Source organism: Cryptomeria japonica, chromosome 5 (genome assembly GCF_030272615.1).
Source record: "Cryptomeria japonica chromosome 5, Sugi_1.0, whole genome shotgun sequence".
In the NCBI taxonomy this organism is placed as follows: domain Eukaryota; kingdom Viridiplantae; phylum Streptophyta; class Pinopsida; order Cupressales; family Cupressaceae; genus Cryptomeria; species Cryptomeria japonica.
In genome coordinates, this window is record NC_081409.1 from 8,885,825 (window position 1) to 8,911,926 (window position 26,102).

At 38.2% G+C, this 26,102-nt stretch overlaps 1 protein-coding gene across 1 annotated transcript in view; it reads left to right on the forward strand.

The window, feature by feature from the left end:
• Nucleotides 1–260: 260 nt before the first annotated feature.
• LOC131077971 (probable protein phosphatase 2C 78) overlaps nt 261–26,102 on the forward strand; it is an 85,901-nt gene continuing 60,059 nt past the window's right edge. The window contains exon 1 of the mRNA XM_058015582.2: nt 261–1,143. Within this exon, the coding sequence (XP_057871565.2) occupies nt 885–1,143 (259 nt within the window). The 5' untranslated portion in view covers nt 261–884. The remainder of the gene's footprint in view (nt 1,144–26,102) is intronic.

A 26,102-nucleotide genomic window follows, 5' to 3' on the forward strand; every position in this document is an offset into this window, starting at 1 on the left:
ATGTGGCCCTGAAACCTTAGTTATAAGCACGGGACTTGCCAAGTAAGCTGCTGTAAAAAAATCAGAGTGATTCGAAATTTCCAAGTAGGATTTTGAGAAGCGTGAAGTTAGGGTGCACGATTACTGGGTCCTTTCCCCTATTATATATACATAGGAAGCTTCAATGTCTTAAGCAAATATACATATTCAATGCATTTATGATTGTGATATACTCTCGTTCTCATTTAAAAACAGAAAAAATCTAAGACTTCATCCATAAATGTATCATTCCGCGTCTCAGGTGACAGGAATACACACATCATTCGGGAATAGTTTTCATGTAAAAAACAACAAATTTCCCCAGCCGGCTTATACATTTTGCATCTCTACAGCTTCAAAAGGAGAAAATTTTACAATAAAATTCCCCAGCCGGCTTACACATTTTCCATGTCTACAGTAAAAAGGAAAAAAGGAAAAAAGGAGAAATCGAGCACGGTATCCATGGGCCAAATCCATTGCTAAAAAAACAAATCAAACCCCACTTGTTGGGTGCAATTTGCGTCGTACTAATCACACCAACTTGTCAGGCCCTCAACATTCTATTGACTTTGATTATAGTGGGCCTAAAATTTCCAAATTTATACCCCCAAAATCCACATGACCTTGAATATAAAGAGACTTCATTAATGTACTAACTACCAGACAAATATTTTGTTATCAACCTCTGTTGTGAACGCACAGTTTGCGCTGTTGACCAACACGCAAATGCAGAAAACTTGAATCCATTAGTATATATATATATATATATAGATCTAATAGATTGTTTGTAGGGGGTTTGTTATAGAGGCAATCCATAAGCCCACAGGTTTAAAAGGAATGGTGCACTATTTCTGTGGGGGAAAAGTATGTTTAGATCCTGTTTTAATCCCCTCCAAAATCTGCGGAACCCGTCAGACTCACGTGACACTGGCCTATGGAACACGGATGTGAAAGAACATTCACCTGGGTATCTGTCTATGGCGGTTGTGCAGGCTAATACGCGCATGGAGGATCAGAGCCAGGTGGTTACAGGTCCATGGGGTTCTTTTGTAGGAGTCTACGATGGTCATGGTGGCCCCCAAGCTTCAAGGTTTCTTAATCAGAATCTCTTCCAGCGATTGGAAAGTAAGTTTTTCTTTTATGTTTGTGATAATTTTGTGTGCGTAAGTAGGTTGGGTATTAATTTCTGTGAGGGCCAGTTTACTAAATTTGGGTTTGTGTTGGGTTAAATCATTAATTTGGGTGCTTGAATAGGCAATCTTATAAATTGGGTGTCTAATTGGGCAGTTTATTCAGTTTTCTAGATTGTATCAATTTTGGGTGTGTGTGGGGGCTGTTTTTTACGTCGAGTGGGTTTGGGCAATCTGTTAAATTGGGTGTGATTATTAATTTGGCTGGGTTTGTGAAGCTTATTAAACTGGGTGCGTGATTGGGCAGTTTAGGAAGGAGACCTTGATGTTAATTCAATTCAATTCACATGGAGACATCCATACCAATTGGAATTGGGCCTATGTTAATTGTATGGATGAGGCTAGATCATCTATTAGGTGGGTTTTTCTATGGCCTTGTTATTTTTTTTATCAAGATTTTATGGTGGGTAATTGCCAACAGCAACTTTATGGTGCTGTCTAGTCAAGGGGGTCTACCCAATGATTACCAAAACTTAGCAGCCTACTTTTTCGAACAGTTACTCAAGCCAGTTGAGAACATAAAAAAATCTGCTTTTACAAAAGATTTACAACACGTTGAAAAGATAAAATTAATTGTTCTTACTCAGACTTAAACCAAACAACAGTTTAGGGCTTCTATGGATGAACTACACACTGAAAATCATCTCCTCTATCCTCGTTGTTCTATTATTTTTCTGCCCTGTTCTGTTCGACCTCTTCTCAGTTTGGCCTCCTTTGTTTTTCCTCATGGTCTGACTTGGTTACCTTGGGCATTTCAGATTCTCTTCTTGATTGGAACTTTACTTGCCTTAATTCCCCACTTGTGGATATAAAATAACGACTGTTGGAGATCAGCAGTTGGTCTTCAATGATAACTTTCCCATATTTCATATGCCATTGGAACTTCTAAATACCACCATTCAACTTCCATGGCCCCCAATAAACAAAAAAACAAGAAAGATGTCCATAAAGGAACATGAACAATTGGCTACATCTAAGGGGAATGAGAAGTTGTGATAGAAGCAAATGATCAACAGAGCAATCATGACGTTTTGCCGAACCAACACTGTTAATTACGTGAAGGACAAAGGCACGGTCCCTTCTAGAGACAGTTGGCTCCTAGATGGAATAATGACCAGTTATGTGTCACAAGTGATTGTTAGACATCAATTTGTCATTGATTGTATTGTTGAATGCAGTAACGATCATACTATCTAATTGGCCCAGCTTATGACTCATCACTAAATGTCTATAGCATGTTATCACATTGCTTGTAGCAGTCCAAAATCCCTTGTAGCTGCTCCCAACATGTGTGGCAACTTCCAATATTCCTTTAGCAGTCTCCAAACCCTTATAGCAGCCTTGAGTATACTTGTAGCATTCTGTAGAATACTTTCAGCATTTTGAAAAATATCTATAGCAAATTGTAGATGGCTTGCAGCAAAAGCTTACTACATGCTTATTGAAATCCTGTAGTAAGCCTCTGAAAACCTTTTGAGTTCATGTTTCATAGAGAAAGACATTCCAAACAAAATCAACCACAACAAAGTTGATTATATCCTACTAATATGTTTTGTGACACATGATAGCTCATGGACGTCATCATACACAATTGGTAAGTGAAGTGTACCATGAGTTCGAAACTCATGAATGTTTTGTAAAATCTGAAACTAAGATTCAAAGTTTAGTAACTTCAGCTACACTCACTCATGTTGCTTCTTTAGCTGTTTTATTCTTCCATTTTACCAAGTACTCATTGTACTCTTTTCCCTATCTTCCTAATCACTTACAAGTCTGTCATTACCTCAACCTCATCTTATTCTTTTTCAGGTAACTGTTGTGCCCATGTCTACCATTAATTTGAATCTAGACTGTCTTTTCCACTGGATTGCTCGTCATAGGAAGGATACAAATCTTTAACATTAAAAATTAGAGAAGTTCATTTCTTTCATCAACTCTATCTCATAGGCTTTCATTGCAAAATCTCTCAAGACCTTACAAGGCCCAATCTTCTTTTAATTCAGTTTGTTGTCAGTTGCTTGTGGGAACCTTTGCTTCCTCCAATGAGCTAAAATTAGCTGCCTAATTTTAAACTTTAGTTCTCTCCTCTTGAGATCAGCATTTTGCTTATATCCCATTGCACTCTTCTCCAAACGGCCTTTCATTTATGTAACTCATGTAAATACCTAGCAAAATCCTTTGCTACAACACTTCGTCTTCTGAAACCTGCTATACCTCTAAACTTATTTACCCCTAAACTCATCTACCCCTTTAGAGATGTATCTATATATTTTGAAAATGACTTTTTGCTGTACTTCTATTGACTGAGTTGTTGTATGCAAATTCAACTTGTGTTAATATAGTATCCCATAGAGTTGACTTCTTTCCAACCAAACATCTCAACAAATTCCCAAGGTTTGTATTGACAACCTCTGTTTGCCCATCTATTTGTGGACGATAGGTTGAATTAAAACTCAACACAGTGACCAACTTTCTCTACAAAGTGCTCCGAAAATAACTCACAAATTTTGTATCCTTGTTTGAGACAACGCTCTATGGCAACCTGTGCAATCTTACTATACCCCTAAAGAATAATGTAGCAATGTATGTGGCATAACTTGACTTATTGCGAGTTATAAAATGCCATCTTCAAAAACTTATCTATAACAACAAGAAAAATAATCATTACCTCGTTGGGTTCTTGGCAGCTCAAGGACGAAATCCACAATCACATCTTCCCACGGTATCTCTGATATAGGCAATGATTTGTATAAATTTGTATTCTAAGTTTTTCCTTTGGCATGTTGGCCAACTTTGTGATTTCGTACAACCTTTTTGGCATATACATTCATCCTTGGCCAATAATAGCTCTTACACAACTTGGCTAGATGTTCACTATGTTTTTCTCTTATCAAGTTCTACCTCATTGAACCATTAAGTGTGCACTTCTGCTGCCCATTTGAACAATAAATTTTGTTGAATAAATATTCCAGCCATGGAGTTCTGACCATTTTAGTTTGGTTCTTACATGCTGCCCAAGCTTCTTTAAAATCCAAGTCACCCTAATGCAACTCTTTCACGGAGTCAAATCTAGCAACCTCCATTCATTTCATTCAATAAATGATACCTTCTAGTCAATGCATTGGCTACCCTATTTGATCTCCTATTCCCATGCTTAATCCCATGCTTAAATCAAATGCAGAACTTTGAAGAAATTCAACCCACTTCAAGTGCTTTTGGCTCAACTCACCTTGGCTGTTAATAAATTGTGTGCTTGACGGTCCATGAATAGAACAAACTCCTTAGGTAGTAAACAGTGCCTCCATTTTTTAAGTGCATGAACAATAGCATAAAATTCTTGGTCATAGAGTGAATAATCGCTTTTGTCTTCATTTAATTTCCTGCTGAAATATGCAATGGGCTTACCTTCTTGACTAAAAACTCTGCCAGTTGCTGCCCTGCTTGCATCATAATTCACTTGAAACACTTTGTTGAAATCTGATAGTGTTCGAACTGGCTGTTTTGTTAACTTTTGTTTTCTTAAAAATTGAAATCTCCTCTTGCTGCAACTATTTAATGAAACTCATTCACACCACCCTTCATTGTTTCCGTATTAGGTGCACAAACACCCTTGAATTTTTTGATAAATTCCTGTAAAAACTTGTCAAATCATGAAAATTTATTGCTTCAAATGTGCTCCTTGGTGATGGTCAATCCACAATAGCTTTTACTTTTTCAAGGTCTATTTGGACGCCTTCTTGGGATATTAAAAAATCCAAGTATGCGAACTATATAAAATTGCACATTTTCAAGTTAACCAACAATTTTTATTCGTTGAATCTTTTCAAAACTAATCTTTAGATGCATCAAATGCTCTTCCTTTGTTCCACTAAATATTGACATATTATCCAAGTAAATTATTCAAAACTTAGCAAGAAAGGGTTCCAGCACCTCATTCATTACTCTCATGAATGTGCTTGGTGCATCTGTCATTCTGGATGGCATAGAAAGCTACTCATACAATCTATTCTTCTTGAATGTGGTTTTCCACTCATCCCTTTCTTTAATCTGAATTCGGTGATATTTGCTCTTCAAATCAATCTTTGTGAACTACTAAACTCCACTTAGGTAGTCCATCAAGTCATCCATTTGTGGCAATGGAAATCTATTTATTATGCTTGTCTTATTCACTGATGGTTTGTCAATTTGTGCACATATGCCATTCTCCATTTTTAATAAAGTGCCAGTACTATTGGTACAACACACTGGCCCAAAGTCTCCTTAATCAGATCCTTAAAAAAACAATTCTTGTTCTTGCCTCTTCACCTCCTCATTATCCATAGGTGTCATCCTATACATTGCTTTGTTTGGTAAACTTGATCTAGGAATTAAATCTACATGGTGGCTGATTCCTTTCATGGCTGACAATCCATCCAACAATTGTTTTGAAAGGATTTCAGCATACTACTCTAGTAACTCCGTCACTACTTATGCTGATGTCCTAACCTCTTGTTACTGCGTCATTTATTCCTCATGACAAGAGCGAGTCATCCTATAAAAATTCCATTCAGAGTCCTTGTCTTTCTTGTAACACCTCGGTTCAAGCCCTTAGTACGTTTGTAAATCGTCTTTCAATCAAAAATGTTGAGTTTTAGTAATTCGTTGAACTTTGTGAACACGTTGAACCATCTTGAACCGGGTTCAACAGGTTCATTTAGGTTCCACAGGTTCCTAGGTGTTCAGGGAGGTTTTCATACTAACATTTTCTTTAAGTGTCTTGCAGCGGCTCTTTAAAGGTTTCTTGTTCGGTAATGTGTTACATCATCTCTCTCCGGGCGTTGAACTCATTGAACCAAGTTCAAGAGGTTCAAATGTGTTCAACATGTTCAACATAGTACAAATGGTCAGCAGCTTGGCATAATTAATATTCTCGGCAAAGATTTTCCCTGAGCGCGGCGTACACCTTGAACTACTTGAACTCTAATGAAGTCTGTTCAGGATGTTCATATGTGTACGAAGTTGGTGGGTCCCGCGGGTTAAATTATTTGATGGTGCATTCATTGCCAAATATGAGGAAGGTGAACCATGTCTTAAGTGACGTCAATCCTTGGCTTTTCGAAGTAAGTAATCATTTCGGGAACTGGCGGTTACTTCAAAAACGCCGCCATGCATTCAATGCATGCGTGCGATGTCCAATCCACAAACTTAACACACTCAGACTGACAATTGGAATTATTGCATTTAATGGTTCCGTATCATTGCCCTCACTATAAGGTATGAAGGATTATTAGTGCTCTGCATCTTGTTCCTCGCTGCTGCGGTTTTGTTTTTCCTGGATAGGAGTCTTGTTTGCTGCTGGTTGTCGTCTGGTTGTTCAACTGTGAAGGTGAGTCCTTTTCTTGTTCTCTCTAGTAGTTTTTACTTGCATTTTCTCTCTCATAGAAAGGTTTGCTGCAACCAATTAAGGCTTATTGCTTTGAATTATGAAGTCCACACTGCATTTGTTCGGGAATGTTTTTAGCCTTGCATGAACTGAACCCATAGTTAGCGATACCGACCTTAAAGGGGAAAATCTTGAGGTTTTAAAAGAGAGGCTCTTCAAGGGAATTGACAAATCTTTTGGTGTGGAGATTTTGAGTAGCGGTCTCATGGAAGCGGCAGCTTTTCCCCTAGCCATTCCCTGCCCATAATTGATTTGGGAATGTATCGCTAGATACGACCCAGTCTCTGAGACCATTAGGAGAGACAATGGTGAAACCTTTCTTGCCATAAATCGTGAAGTAATTTCCTCCGTCTTCAAGATACCTGATTACCAGTTCTCCAACTTTTCCCCTGCTCAGTCAATCACCGAGTTCAACGCGGACAGAATTGGACACCGTAACAACGTAGCAAAATTCTGGTTGAAGGTTCCTCAAAGAGGTGGTTCCAGATTACCCAAGAATCCTAATAAGAATCACATGTTGCCTCACATTCATGATGTTATGCTTTTGTTGCACCGGGCCAAAGGGTCTGCTGAAGCTTACGGCTTCGACGATTGGATTTATTGCTACATGCAGCTGGTTTTAGAAGGGAAGCAGTATCTTGATTGGGCTGAATTGATTGCTGATTCAATGAGGGAAAAATTGAGTATGGCTAAACAGTTCAAACAGAACTTCTTTATGTCTTGGTATCTCTTGTATTGTTTGGCGTGTGTTAAGGAGTTAGTTGGAATACCAAAACAGCTCACTGAGGAGGATGTTCCCATATATGAGTTCTATCCCATGCTGCAAAAGGATAAGGCCTTGCAGGATTTCAGAAGGGTGCACAATGCTTTTCTGGGCGACTTGTGCCGTGAATTGAAGAATATGAAAGCCAAAAGAATCTCTGAGGATGCGTAGACATTGATAAAGAGGTTTGGCAGTTTCTATATCCAGTTTCCACGCTTCTGTTACATAAGGATAGGCGGCTTTGAAGAGGAGCCTTTCAAGCTCCCTCATTTTTGTTCAGATTGCTTTGTTCTGGCGGAGATATGTAGGCAGCTGACCTCTGTAATAAAAAAGGCACAACCCAGGGATAAATGGGAGGGTCATTTTCCCATCCAATTGGGCGTGTTGTCCTGCAGTTTGATGCCCTACGCTTTGAGTATTGGAGCAGATCTCAGGAATTTCAATTTTTCCCTGTATCCTGAAAGGAAAGGTTTTGATAATAAGGGTTTTTCCCGAAGTCTTGGTCTAATGCCATACCTCCCAATGCCACAATTAGAAGACTTCTGGGAAGACTGTAGCGATGAGCTCGAGGTTTTTAAAAAGGGAAATATGAGGATGGTGTTAGAACAAGTCATTTCATTACAGGTAAAGCTGGACATTAAGGGGCTCGAAGAGGACTATCTAGAGCTATTCGAACCAGGATACTTAGTCCGTGCAAAAATTGAAATGCCTCCAATCGATTGGGACGAGGAGGAGAAAGATGATATACAGTTAAGGACCAAAGGGGTTTTCGAGAGGACCGCGGCGTGGGTTGCCAAGAAGAAAGCAGCAAAATTGGGTGTTAAGTCTAATTCTGCGAGAAGTAATGAGGTCCCTCTACGTTCACCAAAGCGTCTTTCTAACAATGCTTCTATGCCTGTTCATGCAAGTAAAGATAAAAAGCCACCTTAGCTTAGACATAGGTCTAATTCAGCTTTGGATTTGTGTACTCCTCGACATACCCGGTCCCGAAGTGCTGCTCAAAGAAAGATGGATCAAGCAAAGGATACAGGGCTGAAAGATACGATTCTTGATGCCCAAATATTTGAAGTTGAAGACCTGGATAGCGATGTTGCTAATGCCCTGGACTCTCCTACGGTGACTGTGGCTATGACACCACCTTCCAAAGCGATCGAAGGAACAACCAGTTCCAGTGCAACTCCTAAGTGGTTGACCACTTCGGTGAACAAAAAGCGGAATTTTCTTCCCATGACTATTCCAATTTAGGAAATGGTCGTTAAGTACACAGAGAAGGGCCCCAAGCCGAAAAGGTTCAAAACCGCCGCCCACCTGGACAATGATGAAGGAACTGGAAAATGGGTCGCTGAAATCGCCTCATACAAACCCAAGGACGAAAACAAGGAAGCTAGCCTCGATGATTTTGAGATCACGAAGGTGGAACTGGGAAATATGAGTAGGGACTCAGACAATCATTTCTTCCAGGTATTGGCAAAGAAAATGCTCACCAGATCGAAGAAGGATGGGCGGGAAAAGAGAGAACTAAAGCGACACATAAATATTCTTGCCCAGTTCATTGACAACATTGGTTGCTTTGGGGCGCTCCCTATATCTCATGCTACAGAGAACTTCAACCCAACTTCACCAGAAAATAAAAAGTTAATGAGCCAAGTTCAACGGGCCAAGAGTATTGCAGAAGCCGTGGAGAAATGGATTGAGGGAATAGTCAAGGACGGGGAGAAGTATATCATCGACTCCCGGAAGTTATGTGACGAGATACAGAGTCTTATCGCCGAAGTTCAAAATCAACTTGTGCCGTGGGAGAAAGAGGAACATAAATGGCAGAATATCTTGCCTTTGTTCGCCAAAATAGAAGAATATGGGGTTACTAGGTTTCTGACGGAACACTCAATCAAACTGGTAGCGGATGAATGTTAGCTCTTTGTGCTGAAGAAAACCATAATGTGGCGGGTGCTTACCTTCAAGTCTGTGATCTCTGATGCTAAGACCTCTGTTTATGAGCTCCAGGATCTCCAGTGCAGCATAGTTAATGATAACAAGGTGGTTAACCCTGACCGTGATTGACAATTGGGAATTTGCGGGTTGAACACACAGGATGCAATCAGGGCTTTCCGGATAAACATGGAGAAAATCAAAGCCAAGGGTAATTTCACTCCGGAAGATATAACAAGGGTGGCTAGGATTGAGTCTATGACCTTCATTGGAAATGATTAGTTACCGAAACATGCCGAAAAGATGGTGAAGCACCAGTGGAATAAGGAAGCGGTGAAGGAAAAGCTCAATGCGATGAAGATTCCAGACCAATCTATTATCTAGGAGCTCACAACCACCCACGACACCCACGAAAGCGGAGAGGATGATGGTGATGGGAAAGCGACATAATGCATTGATCTAGGCCCGGTTTCCTTTATTTATGTAATTTCTCATGTTTATGCAAAGACTTCGGGACATCTGTCCCAAAATACATCTTGTTGGTTTCATAACTGTTTTGGGGGAGGTCGAGTTTTCAGGGAGACCTCCCCTGTTCTAAAAACTATAAATTAAAGAAAGATAGATAGAATAGGGGTTAGATTTGGCGAGGAATTTTAGTTAGTTTTTGTTTTTCCTCTGTCTTGTAAAGTTTCTGTTTTGTAGAAGGAGGAATCAGACTTTTAAATCTGGAATGGAAAAGGATTTATAGATGTATTATCATGCCTTTGTCGCATAAGAATTTATATATACAAAGATCATGCTATTTTTGGGAGAAGGAAAATCTGTGGGTTTTGAATCTGTGTAGACACATATCTTTGCATATGCTTATCTAATCAAATAACAGTAATGACCTTTCTATTGCAGAAAATTATTATTTTTTTGGTACTCCTTCCTTTGAGTGTTTGTTTTTAGGAAAAGATTTGTGTTTGAGAACAGATTCGGTTTCTCTTATCTTTTCATTTCTTATTCGAATTGTGGAAATGGTGTTCTGAACTTTGATTCAGTTAGTTCCATCTCTTGTATTGAAAAGATTGGAAAGATAGTTTTTCTCAGAAATACGTGTGAAATATCGGCCTCTCATCCAAGAATGAAGTAGGCAGCCTTGCATGCTTTCAGGTTAAAAGCTACTACTCAAATAAAATTAATTAGATTATTCCTTGAATAACTGAAATAGGGAGCTGTACCTATGGAAAATTCAGAGGGAAGTGGTTTATATAACACTTACCCAACTGTTTAGTTGAACACTTGTCTTTAAAAGAAGGCGACAGAGTTTAAAATTGATCATTTAAAGAAAGGACAAATCTGTTCACTAACACCTCTGTAGACTTAGGAGTGAAAACCAAGCAATCTTTCTCTTTCCTTAGCTCTCTTAGAAATATTTTTCCTAAAATCAAACATACCTTAGGACTGCTGTCCATCACTTTCCCTTTGTCCTTAAATGGGCTCAATGTAAATTCCTTTCCATCATTTCACAAGTGTATGTATTCATCCTACATTATGCACAACCTTTCTATCAAATTGTCAATGCCTTCCCAATCAAACACAAAAGGTGTCCGTGGGTATAACATCTCATAAAATTTCAACCTTATATGAACCAATCTAAAAACTCGTTAAACACTTATCATTTGCCAAGATTTGATGTTGCCTTTGAAGTTTGAACCATGAAACCTTGTATTGGTTTAGGTGCTCAACGTCTCTACCATCTCTTTAGACACCAAATTATTTTTACTTTGGAACTTCCACTATCAACTATAACCTTGCAGTAATTACATCCATACTTACATATATTTCTAAATAAATACTTCCTTTGTATTGGTTCATGCTTCTTTATCTGGTTTCAACAACATTCTCTTCATCATGAGAGATTCTCCTTGCCTTGGTTCCTCTATGCACTTGGGTGAAACAAGACTCTCCTTGTTTACTCGGGCAATGTGATTTCTTGCATCATTTATTGTACCATTGTTTTGCTGTAGTTGTGGACAGTCAAATGACTTGTGACCAACCTCTCCACATTGATAATAAGTTCCAGTAAATTCTCTACCTCTTCTTTTGTAATAGCCACTTCCTCTTGTATTTTGATTGTAATTTCCGTTGAACTCTCCATTTGCATGCTGTCCTATGCCACTGTTTGATTGTTCTTGTCCTTTGGAATTATTTTGTTGTTGCCTTGCCAACTTCTCTTCTGTCTTTAAAGCAAGTTGATAGGCTTCTTCTATTGACCTCACTCTAATAGCATACTCATTTTGAATGAAGATTTAGAGTCTGTTATGATACCTTGAAATATTTTCTTCATCATACTCTACACGGCTTGAATGGCAAGCATGTAGAACTTCAAAAACTTAGAACTGCCCAACACACTTGTTTATAGGTTAGGCATTTAACAACTTTTAGAGATTCAAGAAGAAAAAATATCTAAAAAGAATTGCTTTAAAGAAAACCTATCCTCAAGCTGCAAAGCTTATCCTTCTCTAAATTGCTGAAGGTTGTCACTTGCTCAATTTGGGGTTTCCTTCTAACAATTGATCAACCAATCGATTAAGAAGCAAGCAAACCCTAACTATTGCAAAGCTGATATCAATGTTGCTCCTGGTGATCCTATCATTTGTAGAACACTGCCTTATGGTTTTAAGACTAAGTTGCAGTTGGAATTTTTGTCATTGATGTCAAGGCTAATTTTGAAGTTTATTGAAGTTTAATTGAGTTGCTTGCCTTCTTGGGTGCTTGAGGTGCTTGGTTGTTTTTCTTTTGGTTTGAGCTCCTTGCTTGCCTGGTTGAGCAGCTTGAGCTGCTTGCTTGGTTGGCTGAGGTGCTTGTGTGTCTGCATCAGTAGTCTGTGTACCTACATGTCATCCAATCAGCTGCTACATTAGTTTTATGCCATATCAGCCTTGACTTTTCAAAGGGAATCTTTTTAATTACATTGTATATCTTAAGTGTATGGAATCAATTTTTTTTTTTGGATGGTTTGATTATATTTTGTGGATGGCGGCTTTTAAAAAAATTATTTTCAATGAATTCTGGGCGTCTCTTTCTTAATAACTTTGTGGAGGTTGTGGTCATTGATTGCGTGGTATTTCTATAGCGACACTTCCAAATTTTCAAAATCGAAAAAGGAAAAGGAAAAAGATTATTATGGACGTGGTTGTGGTGTTGTCGTGGAATATATGCATGAAAGTTTTCTTTGGATGGTTGGATGCGATTTTTAGTTGAGCCGTTTTTGTTTTGTCAGAAATCTGGAAGCACGATGTAGGAATGCGTTTTCCTTTTAGACGATATCTTCTTGTATCGTCATTCTTATTTTTGACGGAAGATACGTCTTTGTGAATGGTTTTTTGTTCAGCGCTTGGGTCATGGGAAGTTCTTTTAAATATATATGAACTGGGAAGTCGTATTTTCTATGTTTGGTCGTTTTTTTTATGGCCACGACTTTCCTTGAATCTAGATCGTGGGCCAAGGATATGGTTTGAAGCCTTTATTAAAAGCATGTTTTTGATTCCTTTTGCTGCTATTGGTAATAGATATGAGGAAGTAGCTTATTCGATAGCCAATTGGGAAACGGAAGTAAATGATCTTTATCTTCTAATGAGTGCGCTATTTTTGGGGGTGAAGTTTGAATGAGTGTATGGGTTTGTTTTTGACATGGTAGATATTGATTATTTTGAGGTGATTGTGATGGTGTGTGGGTCTTGAATAGACGTTGCTGATGGAGTCAATGTGGAGTGAGTTTGAGTTCTTGTCCAGCCTTTATGACTATTGGAGTTTCTTTTTGTGCAGAAAAAATACGCAAGATTAATACGGTTTGAAGCTGAGCAATTTATTTTCTATGAAGGAGTGCCGTTGAGGAGAATTGTCTGCAGAGTTCATTATCTCAAGTTGCTTAAAATTTGGTGTTGGCTTCTTGAAGTGATGGGTCGAGAAGTTATTTGTGGGTGCAAGAAGATTTAATTGATGTGTGCCACTTGTGAGATTTTTGAGAGTCTTCAGCATATACATAAAAACTGAGTGTTGGAGGGGTGGGCCTATGCTGGTGAAAATTTCCGAGTTTTTGATAGCTGTTTGCTTCAGTAGTTTTGTTTCAGCAAATAAAGGGGAGTTACACCTTTTTGTGTTTTTCAAAGAAGCTGTTTTGAAGGGAGTCGGAGCTCTCTTGTGTTTTGGAGTTTGTGCCTTTGTTTGTTCTCAGTTGGTGTTGAGAGGAGAGTTGGTGCTCTCTTGATAATTGTTTTTCTTTGTAACCTAGGTTGGTGCCCATTCTAAGTTAATGGAGATCTTTTGATGCCGTGGTTTTTTACCCGAAAGGGTTTTCCATGAGAAATGCTTGTGTTTAATCTTTGGTGATTGTTTCCTTATTCTTTATATCGTTTCATGTTTTTGAGAATTTAAAGTTTCTGCAATATTGATTCACCCGCATCTCAGTATTGCTTGAGTGCTTTTCAATTGGTATCAGAGCAGGTACCTTTTGTTAAAGCTTAAAAGTGCGAGGGTTGATCCTGTTGGAACATGAAGATGAATGCTCTGGAAGGGCTTACAACAAACAAAGCTCCTTTGTTTGATGGATCAAACTATGCCTTCTGGTTTGTCAGAATGAGAGCATATTTGATGTCTCTTGGATTTGATGTTTGGAATAGCATTGAGTTAGGCTACACATCTCCTCCGAATCCTCCATCTATTGCTGATGAAAAGAGAGCCTTTGAAAGCAACACAAAGGCTATGAATGCTATTTTGTGTGGATTGTTAGAATCAAAATTTGTGAAAGTTATGCATTGTGACAGTGCTCAAGCAATGTGGGATAAGCTAAAAAATGCCTACAAAGGAGATGAAAAAGTGAAAAGGCCAAGCTTCAGACTCACCAGATGCAATTTGAAAGTCTGAAAATGAAAGAGGAAGAAAATGTTGCAGCACATTTTCTAAGGGTCGATGAAGTGGTTAACTCTCTTAAATGCTTAGGAGAAATAGTTGATGATAAAGTTGTTATACAAAAAATTTTAAGGTCTCTACCTTTAAGGTTTGATGCAAAGATTTCTGCAGTTGAAGAGATGTCTGATGTTGATTAGATGACCATTGACAAGCTTCATGGTATATTGACTGCATATGAGATGAGGACAAACATAGAATCTTCAAAAAGGGAGAGCATTCAAAGCTTCAAAGAAAGGCAAACAAAAGGAACAAGCTTCAAGCAGTGGTTTAGATGATGATTTAGAGTTAGAAGAAGCGTTGTTCACTAGAAAGTCAAAGGACTTTAGCAAAAACAAGAAGAAGATCTCTCTCAGATGTTTTAATTGTGACAAATCTGGACATTTTGCAGCCAAATGTCCATATGAGGATAATTAAGACAGCACTAATGAAAAGAAGCCAAAATTTAACAAAAAGAAGTATAGAGGTAAAGACTTGGAAATCTAAAAGTCTTTATTCAAAAGAGGAGAATGATTCATCTAACGGAGGTGATGATGAATCTCAAAGTGATGAGATCTTGTTCATGGTTATGGAAGAAATTCACACAGAAAATCAAGAAGATGAAAGTGATCTTGGAGAAGAAGATGGAGAAGTGGATCTTGAACAAGAATTGTTAAGTGCTCTCAATGAAATTAAAAGTCTTAAAAAGAAAAATATGAATTTGAAGTTGCTGCTCAAAGAGGAAAGTGAAGAAAATTTTTTAAAATCACAAGCTCTTGAAGATGCCAAGAAAACCATTAATGATCTGAGAATTCAGATTGAGGAAACCAAGAAACTGGAAGAGGAGTTAAGAAATCAGATTAAGTTAAAAGGTGAAAGCTGTGAGAAACTCGAAGCTGAGATTGCTACTCTTAGAAAGATAGAGAAATCATCAACACTGCTGAACCAAGAAGAGATAAATCAGAAAAGCTCACTTTTATTGGATAATCTGTTTGCCTCTCAAAAACAGTCCTTAGATAAGGATGGAGTTGGCCTTGAAGAAGGCCAAAGCTCAAAGTCCTCAAAAGAAGAACAACAAACGCTTAAAGGTGATAGCTCAAGGTATTATTCTACAAAAATCAGAAATAACGATTTTAGGCAGCCTTTCAGTATTAGACAAGCACACTTAACCAGGTTTAATTATTCGTTCTTTCATGGTTACTGTTTTGCTTGTAACTATTTTGGACACAAGGCAACAAATTGTAGGGTGTCTTTTAGAAATAATTTCAGTTTTGCAAACAAGAACTCTTTTGCTCCTCTGAGAGATTATAATTATGTTTGCTATAAATGTAATAACATTGGACATAGTGCAAGGTTTTGTAAGATTGACAGGGCTGATTTCTCAAAGAAAGATATTAAGAGCAAGGCTAAAGAAACCAAAGTTTGGAAGAAGAAAGAGAAAGAGGCTGAAACAAAATCTCTGATTGTTCAAACAACTCTTCTTGCACAGAGTGAGAAAGACATTTGGTATGTGGATAGTGGCTGTTCTAGACACACGACTGAAGATGAGAGTAAGTTCTTAACTCTTAAGAAATCAAATGGTGCTAAGGTAAGATTTAATGGAAACTCATTTGCTAAGGTTGCTGATAAAGGTACTCTAATGCTGAATGATGGAAAGACTAAAGTTGAGAATGTGTTGTCTGTAGTGTTGGTGTTGGAAATAAGCCACACCCGGATTGACGATGGACTGGTCCAAGAGGGGTTAGTAGCTCAGTGGTAGAGCACTCCAGCAGCGTATGAAAGGTCCTAGGTTCGAGTCCTAGCTGGTCCATGTCTCAACATGGTATCAGAGCCAGGTCCAGGTGAGGAGCCCCAAGCACACGAGAGGTGTGGCTTAAGGGGGGGTGTTGGTGTTGGAAATAAGCCACACCCGGACCGACGATGGACTGGTCCAAGAGGGGCTAGTAGCTCAGTGGTAGAGAACTCCAGCAACGTATGGAAGGTCCTAGGTTCGAGTCCTAGCTGGTCCATGTCTCAACATTTAGAAGGCTTGAAACATAATTTGCTTATTGTCAGTCAATTGTGTGATCAAGGTCATAGTTTAACTTTTAGTTTTGACTATTGCAAGATTAGTAGATGGTGTTCATATTGCTGAAGCCAGTAGGGTAGTGAATAACTTACTCAGCCTTGATGATGCAAAAAGTGAAACTTGTTGTTTGAGTCTACTTGATGAATCTTGGTTGTGGCATAGGAGATTTGGTCATATAAATTTTGACAGCCTTGTTTAGATAAGCAAGAAGGAGGTGGTGAGAGACTTGCCAAAACTCACTAAACCATCTGACACAGTGTGTAAAGATTGTCGATTGAGTAAACAAACTCGTAGGAGTTTTAAAACAAAGGAGTACTCAAGCACAATGCCTCCAGAGTTGGTTCATACCGATTTATGCAGACCAACAAGAACTGCAAGCATGCAAGGTGAGAGATACTTTATGCTCTTAATTGATGACTACTCATGTATGACTTGGGTGGCCTTTTTGAAGGAAAAATTAGAAGCATTGGAGAAGTTCAAAGCTTTTAAAGCTTTGGTTGAGAATGAGAAGGGATTGAAAATCAAATGCTTGCGATCAGATAATGGAGGTGAGTTTACCTCTAATGGTTTTGTAAGTTTTTTGGAGAAGTTTGGTATCAAAAGACAATTTTCAGCTGCTAGGACACCTCAACAGAATGGGGTGGTTGAGAGAAAAAACAGGTCAGTTTAGGAGATGGCTAGAAACATGATGAATGAATCTAAGGTAAGTGATTGCTTTTGAAAAGAAGCAGTTCATACAACTGTCTATATCCAGAACATAAGTTTGGTAAGGGCAAAGCACAACAAGTCACCGTATGAATTATGGAATGGTAAGGCAGCAATTGTTAAGCATTTTAAGATCTTTGGCAGCCCTTGTTATATTAAGAGATGAAGATAATTTAGGCAAATTTGAGCCTAGAGCAGATGAGGGTAATTTTCTAGGATATTCCTCGAAAAGTAAAGTCTATAAATGTTTCAATAAGAGGTTGCATAAAATAGTTGAAAGCACTAATGTGAAAATTCATGAGATTGCTAACTCCTCTAAGAAATTGCAAAGTTGTGATGATAGCTTGCAGGATGATGAGGCTGAAAATGTTGATCAACAAACTTCTACCAATACACAAGTTGGGACTGCAAGCAACAATGCTGGAAATATCCTTGATGACAATCAAAATGAAGGAGTTGATGCATGTTTAGAGGCTGGGACATCAGACTGTCATGTTGAACAATAGATACATTAGCTGTCCAAACAACTTCACATGATAGAAATAAAGCATCTATCAGAACCTCTCTCAAGACTACATCAGGATTTGTTGAAAAGAACCATCCTATTAATTAGATTATGCAAGAGGACAGATCTAGAGCATCAAGAAGGAATGTTAATTACTATGAGGATGATGACATTTCACTGCTGTCCATGATTGAACCGAAAACTTTTGAAGAGGCAGCAAAAGACAAATCTCGGATTGCAGCTATGAAAGAAGAGTTAGATTAGATCCAAAAGAGTGAACTTGGGAACTTGTCCCAAGGCCTAAGGACAAGATCGTGATTGGCACAAAGAGGGTTTTTAGGAACAAGTTGAATGAGAATGGCCAAGTGGTGAGAAACAAGGCAAGGTTAGTGTGTAAGGGTTATGCTCAGGTTGAAAGTATAGATTTTGATGAAACCTTTGTACGAGTTGCTAGATTAGAGGCAATTAGAATGTTTTTAGCTTTTGCCTCCTTGAAAGGTTTTAAAGTCTTTCAAATGGATGTTAAATCTGCCTTTTTAAATGGTGATCTAACTGAAGAGGTTTATGGAGAACACCCTGATGGTTTTATTCTGACAAAAAATCAGGATTATGTATGCAAGTTGAAGAAGGCCTGTTATGGCTTTAAACAAGCACCACGTGCTTGGTATGACAGGTTGAATAGTTATTTGCTATAGCAGGGGTTCAAAAGAGGCACACCGGACAACAACTTGTATATTAAAGAGGAAGGTAAACATATGCTGATCGTAGTTGTGTATGTTGATGATCTAATTTTTGGTAGTGACTATGAATAGATGTGTAAAGTTTTTTCAACAAATATGAAGACGAAGTTTGAAATGTCTATGTTAGGAGAGCTATCTTTCTTTCTTGGTCTACAAATACATCAATCTAAGGAAGGTATTCTTATTTCTCAAAGTAAATATGTTAGAGTGATGTTGAAGAGGTTTAAAATGGAAGATTGTACTCCTGTTAGTACTCCTATGGTAACTGGTTCAGTAAGGATGATGATTCATCAGATGCTAATCAAACTCTTTACAGGTCTATGATAGGTAGTTTGTTGTATGTTACAGCTACTAGACCTGACATAATGTAGGCTGTTGGATATGTTGCAAGATTTCAGGGTGCCCCTAAGGAAGACACATGTTCATGCAGTCAAAAGGATTTTCAAGTACCTCAAAGGTACTATGGAGTATGGCCTTTGGTATCCTAGTGGAAATGATTTCTCACTTACAACCTATATAGATGCAGATTGGGGTGGCTCTGTTGATGACAAGAAGAGCACAAGTGGAGGTGCTTTTTTCCTTGGGAAGTGTTTGGTTTCATGGCACAGTAAAAAGCAAGCTTCTGTTTCTCTTTCAATTGCTCAAGCAGAATATATAGCAGCAGTGTCCTGCTGCACACAAGCCCTTTGGATGAACCAGACTTTGAAAGACTTCAAGGTAGATTTCAGCTATCCCATTTCTATTTTTTGTGATAACACAAGTGCTATTAACATATCTAAAAACCCTGTTTTACACTCTAGAACTAAGCACATTTTGATCAAGTATCATTTCTTGCATGATCAAGTAAGTGATCAAGCAGGTAAAGCTTGAATATGTTTCTACTAAAGGTCAGATTGAAAATGTGTTTACTAAGCCCTTGCCCAGAGATACATTTGAAAGGTTGAGGCAGCAGTTAGGGTTGGTTTCACTCAATTATTGAAGGATAGTTTTGTAGGGTTGTTTTGCCTAGGGGGAGTATATATTGCTTATTTTATGCCCTTGTTCAGTTTTTGCAATTTTGATTATGAATTTGTATCAGTTTTTGATTGGTTGCAACTTTGTATCAGTCATTGATGTCAAAGGGGGAGCAGGATCTCAGGGGGAGAAGTTATGTTTTCTTGGTTTGAGGAAGTTACAGTTGGAGATGGAGTTGCCATCAATGACAAAGGGGGAGTTTGTTGGAATTTTTATCATTGATGTCAAGGCTAATTTTGAAGTTTATTGAAGTTTAATTGAGCTGCTTGCCTTCTTGGGTGCTTGAGGTGCCTAGTTGTTTGTTTTTTGGTTTGAGCTCCTTACCTGTTTGCTTGGTTGAGCAGCTTGAGCTGCTTGCTTTGCTGGTTGAGGTGCTTGTGTGTTTGCATCAATAGTCTATGTGCCTACATGTCATCCAGTCAGTTGCTACATCCATATTAGCCTTGACTTTTCAAAGGGAATCTTTTTAATTACATTGTATATCCTAAGTGTGTGGAATCAATTTTTTTTTTTTGGATGGTTCGATTATATTTTGTGGATGGCAGCTTTTTTTAAAATTCTTTTCAATGAATTTTGGGTGTGTCTTTCTTAATAACTTTGTGGAGGTTGTGGTCATTGATTGCATGGTATTTCTGCAGCGACTCTTCCAAATTTTCAAAACCAAAAAAGGAAAAGGGAAAAGATTATTATGGATGTGGTTGTGGTGTCGTCGTGGAATATATGCATGAAAATTTTTGTTTAGATGGTTGGACATGATTTTCAGTTGAGATGTTTTTGTTTTGTCATAAATCTGGAAGCACGATGTAGGAGTGTGTTTCTTTTAGACGATATCTTCTTGTATCGTCATTCTTATTTGTGATGGAAGATACGTCTTTGTGAATGGTTTTTCGTTCAGCGCTCAAGTCGTTGGAAGTTCTTTTAAATATATGTGAACTGGGAAGTCGTATTTTCTATTCTTGGTCGTTTTTTTTATGGCCATGACTTTCCTTGAGTCCAGATCGTGGGCCAAGGATATGGTTCGAAGCCTTTATTAAAAGCATGCTTTTGATTCCTTTTGTTGTTGTTGGTAACGGATATGAGGAAGTAGCTTATTTGATAGCCAATTGTGAAATGAAAGTTAATGATCTTTATTTTCTAATGAGTGCGATATTTTTGGGGGTGAAGTTCGAATTGAGTGTATGGGTCTGTTTTTGACATGGTGGATATTGATTATTTTGAGGTGATTGTGATGGTGCGTGGGTCTTGAATAGACGTTATTGAAGGAGTCAATGTGGAGTGAGTTTGAGTTCTTGTCCAACCTTTACGACTATTGGAGCTTCTTTTTGTGCAGAAAAAATACGCAAGATTAATACGGACCGAAGCTGAGTGATTTATTTTCATTGAAGGAGCGCCGTTGAGGAGAATTGTCTATAGAGTTAATTATCTTAAGTTGCTTAAAATTTGGTGTTTGCTTCCTAAAGTGATGGGTCAAGAAGTTATTTGTGGGTGCAAGAACATTTAATTGATGTGTGCCACTTGTGAGAATTTTGAGAGTCTTCAACATATACATAAAAATTGAGTGTTGGAGGGGTGGGCCTATGCTGGTGAAAATTTGTGAGTTATTGATAGCTGTTTGCTTCAGTAGTTTTGTTTCAGCAAATAAAGGGGAGTTACACCTTTTTTGTGTTTTTCAAAGAAGCTGCTTTGAAGGGAGTTGAAGCTCTCTTGTGTTTTGGAGTTTGTGCCTTTGTTTGTTCTTAGTTGGTGTTGAGAGGAGAGTTGGTGCTCTATTGATAATACCATGGTTTTTTACCCGAAAGGGTTTTCCACGAGAAATATTTGTGTTTAATCTCTTTTCTGCAATGCTAATTCACCCACCACCCCCCCCCCCCCCAGTATTGTTTAAGTGCTTTTTGTTGAGACATGGTTCAGCTAGGACTCGAACCTAGATCCTTCCATACGCTGCTAGAGTGCTCTATCACTGAGCTACTGGCCCCTCTTGGACTAGTCCATCGTCGGTCCAGGTGTGGTTATTTCCAACACCAACACCCCCCCTTAAGCCACACCTCTCGTGTGCTTGGGGCTCCTAGCCTGGACCTAGCTCTGATACCATGTTGAGACATGGACCAGCTAGGACTCGAACCTAGGACCTTCCATACGTTGCTGGAGTGCTCTACCATTGAGCTATTGGCCCCTCTTGGACGAGTCCATTGTCGGTCCGAGTGTGGCTTATTTCCAACACCAACACTTTTCAGTTGCCGGTTTGGGTTCTGGTTCGCCGGCACAACAAAATTTTGAAATGGGGTTTGGGTTCATTAGTACAAAAACATATATATATTGTCATGCCCCCTTGTATGTGATTAACGAAGATATAAAAATATTAATTACTTTATATTAATTTCCCATTCATTTATATAAATGATTAATATTTACAAAGGCATATTCTTTTAATTACATATTTGCTACTTAAGCGTAACTAGTCGTAACTATTACGGGACTTATAACCACTTCGGTGGAAATAAAAGGACTGGGCATCTGCGATGGAGGGAGGAAAATGGGTAAAAAACAATTCATGGAATATTAAGTCTGTAGCTGCGTGTGTTGTTACACAACCTGGCAATTAGAACCTTTCGTCAGTTGTTCTGGCTGGCCTATTGGTATTGGTATGCAGAATCGAAAGAGGTATCCATTGGTTTTCTTCCGGCGGAGGCATCTTGCATCACAAAATACATTAGCGGTGAGTGATAGTGCCGTGTTCAACCACGACATACTCTAAACGCTCCTACCACGCCATTAAATCACGGGAAAAAGGGTGACGTTGGGTACTTCACAAACCCGAGCACACTATAGCGCCTCCGCAGATTTGATAACTCGATATTGGGATCATCGGGGCATCTTCTACTGTCCAGCGGAAGGTGCTAACTACAGAAGACGTAACGCAGATATTGGAATGGCTGTGCAAGAGAATGAAATTCTCGGGTTGAGTTCCGGGGAATTACAACCACGAGGACATACGACGTTTAATGCAGAAGCACGTATAAGCCATGCTTTGGGGTATTAACGGTATCCAGAAGGAAATGTTGTATTAACGGTAGCCAAAAGGATATCCTTCTATAGTGGATGAGCAGTCTTCATCAAATAGCCATCACAATACTGGTCTATTTCACAGTAGATGTCTGAAGTACAGTTCTGGACAACCATCGTATATTCAGGTGCATTATAAAACACCCTGCTGTATGATGAATAACTGATGCTATGTTAATCTGGAATTTCAAGTATTAAATGGGCACTGGTTAAATTACAAATATATCTATTTGCATACAATCTCAGAAAGGAATCGTACAGTGGAATTACATGTGTGTTATTATTTTCATAGACAACCAGTAAATTCACGTTACATCCCCTGTGTAAACTAGGCAATTACATTTATTTTCAGTTCATTCCAGTAGGGAATTTTACAGTGGTATCAGAGCTCTAAATCCTGCCAGCCTGTAGGGTATCTTCAGAAAAATTTAATGCAAACTTTCAGAAAAATTTAATGCACAGCTGAGTATGCACCAAGGAAATTATAATTTCCGACATACTAGGGCCCGTCAAAACAGATTTACAAACTCTCCTTTAGCACAGAGTAGTATGTCTTCCATTTGAAATTGAGAATAGCCACACAGAAACTGACGAAGAAATTATCTTTGAAACCAACATGGGAGACCCGGATAACAATAGGGATCTGTTGGCTGCATTAATTAGAAGTCAGTAAGATATGCAAGATAATGTTAACAGAATGACCAATTTGATGACCCAGTTTATGGCCAATAATATAAATCAGCACCAGAATAATGGAAGGCAGAATAACCAACATCAAAATAATGGGGGTAGAGATGAACAGTCAGTTAATAATCAGCCAGAAAGAACAGGAACAGCTAGACCATTTATGCCCACATTTACTGCTAGAAACGAGCCACCAGAAAATGAACCAACAATAAGAGAAGTATAGGCAGAAATACATCAGGATTGGTTAGATTCCGGTGAAGAATTCCGATCAACAATAACATTTAGAGAATATTTAGATGTCAGAATGAAACATAGGCCAAGAGGACAGCGGGGAAATAACAGTGAATTACAAAGAAAAATTGGAAAAATGTCCATTCCCTATTTTGATGGTTCAGGTAAGACAACTGCTCGGGCTTGGGTGCAAAAATTAGATACATTACTTCCAATTAAATCCTATGTTGGAAGAAGAGGCAATTAAATATGCTGTGCTACATCTTGACGGTGTAGCACATGAATGGTGGCATCACGGACAAATAACCTTAGGTCATAATTTGATAGGCGCTTATGTTGAGTTCATTGAGAAACTTATTGATAGGTTTGATTCTAAGGATCCTGAATTACACCTTAAGGATATGACTCAACTTAAGCAAACTGGAACTGTTGAACAATATATCTCCGAATTTGAAAAATTGGCAATCTTAGTCACTGAAATTTCTGAAAGGCACAAGATTGTGATATTTATAGATGGATTATCTGATTCCCTCAAAGGGTGGGTTAAATCCTTAAACCCCCTTACTTTACAAACAGTTGTCAAAAGAGCAAGAGAATTAGAACCATCTTCAAAAGGAAATTTTTTTAACAAAGGACCACCTCCTAAACCGGAAAAAGACAAACAACCTTGCAACAAAGATGATTTCCCTAAAAACAGGTTAGATAAAGAAGAAAGAGAAGAGCTCAGAAGGAAAAAACTATGTTTCAGTAGTAGGGAAGCATGGCAGCCTGGACACAGATGTTTAGGGAAGGGAAAAATTCATTATATTGAGGTTATGTCTGACAGTGACGATGAAGAGAATGTTGATCCTAACATAGAACGAGCACCCCAGAACACTGAGTCAGAAACTGGTACCAAACAAAGAGAAGGAGTAATAGCATCCATGACAGGTACCCCACATTATAATATTTTCAGAGTTAGAGGAGTTTTGAATGGACAACGTGTAATTGTTATGCTTGATAGTGGTTCTACACATAATTTTATAGATGCAACAGTTGTGGAAAAACGTGGTTTACAGACTGAAAAACATGAAGGATTTGATGTTAGAGTAGCAGGTGGAACTAATTTGTCTAGCACTCATAAAGTTCCTAAATTGAATATTACTCTTGGCAATTACACTGTTACTAATGATTTCTACGTGATTGATTTGGCTGACACTAATGTTGTCTTGGGCATACAGTGGATGGAAACATTAGATGAATATACACAGAGTTTTAAAAGAATGGAATTCTCTTTTAAAATTGATGATAAGAAGGTAGTCCTTTGTGGAATGTCCAACAGTGGCCCTAGGATCGTCAGTGCTAAAAGAATGGAGGCTATTTTTAGACATGGAGAGGTGGCATGGTCCGCACAATGTTTAATCTCCAACAAGGTATCAGGCTTTGAATCTAAATCTTATCAAGATGATTTGTTAACGGTATTAGATTCACATAATTTGGTTTTTAGTGATATTCCTCCAGGAGTCCCACCTGATAGAGGTTTTGAACATACTATTGAATTAGAAGAAGGTGCTAAACCAGTAATTACTACCCCTTATAGACATCCTAAAACATTTAGGGATGAAATAGAAAAAGCAATTAAGGAATTATTGGATATGGGGCACATTAGACCTAGTTCTAGTCCTTTTGCATCCTCTGTAGTGTTGGTCAAAAAGAAGGATGGAACTCTTCGAATGTGTATTGATTACAGAGCTCTTAACAAGAAAACAATCAAAAACAGATATCCAATTCCTCAAATTGATGAATTGCTAGATGAATTGCATGGTGCTATCTATTTTTCTAAAATTGATTTGAGATCAGGGTATCATCAGATAAAGTTAAGAGAACAAGACATTCATAAAACTGCTTTCTATTGTCATTATGGTCATTATGAATTCTTGGTTATGCCGTTTGGTCTCACAAATGCTCCGACAACATTTCAGTCCTGTATGAATCATATTTTTAACAAACAACTAAGGAAATTTTTGCTAGTATTCTTTGATGATATATTGATTTATAGCAAAACTTGGGAAGAGCATTTGAAACATATTGACATAATTCTTGGTATTATGGAATCACAATCATTGTATGCAAAGGCATCTAAATGTGAATTTGGAATGACTGAAATTTTGTATTTAGGGCATATGATCAGTGCAACAGGGGTACAGGTTCATCAAGAGAAGATAAGAGCCATTTTGGAGTGGCCACCACCACGGAACCTTACAAAATTGAGGGGATTCTTTGGTTTATGCAGTTATTACAGGAGGTTTGTCAAAGGTTTTTCACAGCTTGGGGCGCCCTTGACAGATCTTACCAAAAAGGGGGCATTCAGATGGACTGAGGAATCTCAACAGGTATTTGAGAAACTTAAAGAGGTAATGAGTTCTTGTCCAGTACTCGCTCTTCCAGATTTTAGTCAACTTTTTGTGTTGGAATGTGATGCTTCTGGTGATGGAATAGGGGCAGTTTTAATGCAAAAAAAACATCCTATAGTTTATGAAAGCAGGAAACTTAATAAACTTGAGAAATTATATTCCATCTATGATAAGAAATGTTGGCAATCATGCATGCATTGACAAAATTTAGACAGTATTTGGTTGGTAGCAGATTTGTGGTGAAAACTGACCATAATAGTCTGAGATATTTCTTGGGTCAAAAAGATTTAAATGACAGGCAACAGAAATGGATCATTTAGATTCAAGCTTATGACTTTGAGATTGAATATGTAAAGGGTAAAAATAATGTAGTTGCAGACGCGTTATCTAGAAGGCCTAAAATCCACGCATTATCTGTTGTAACAGCTGATTGGAAATCTTT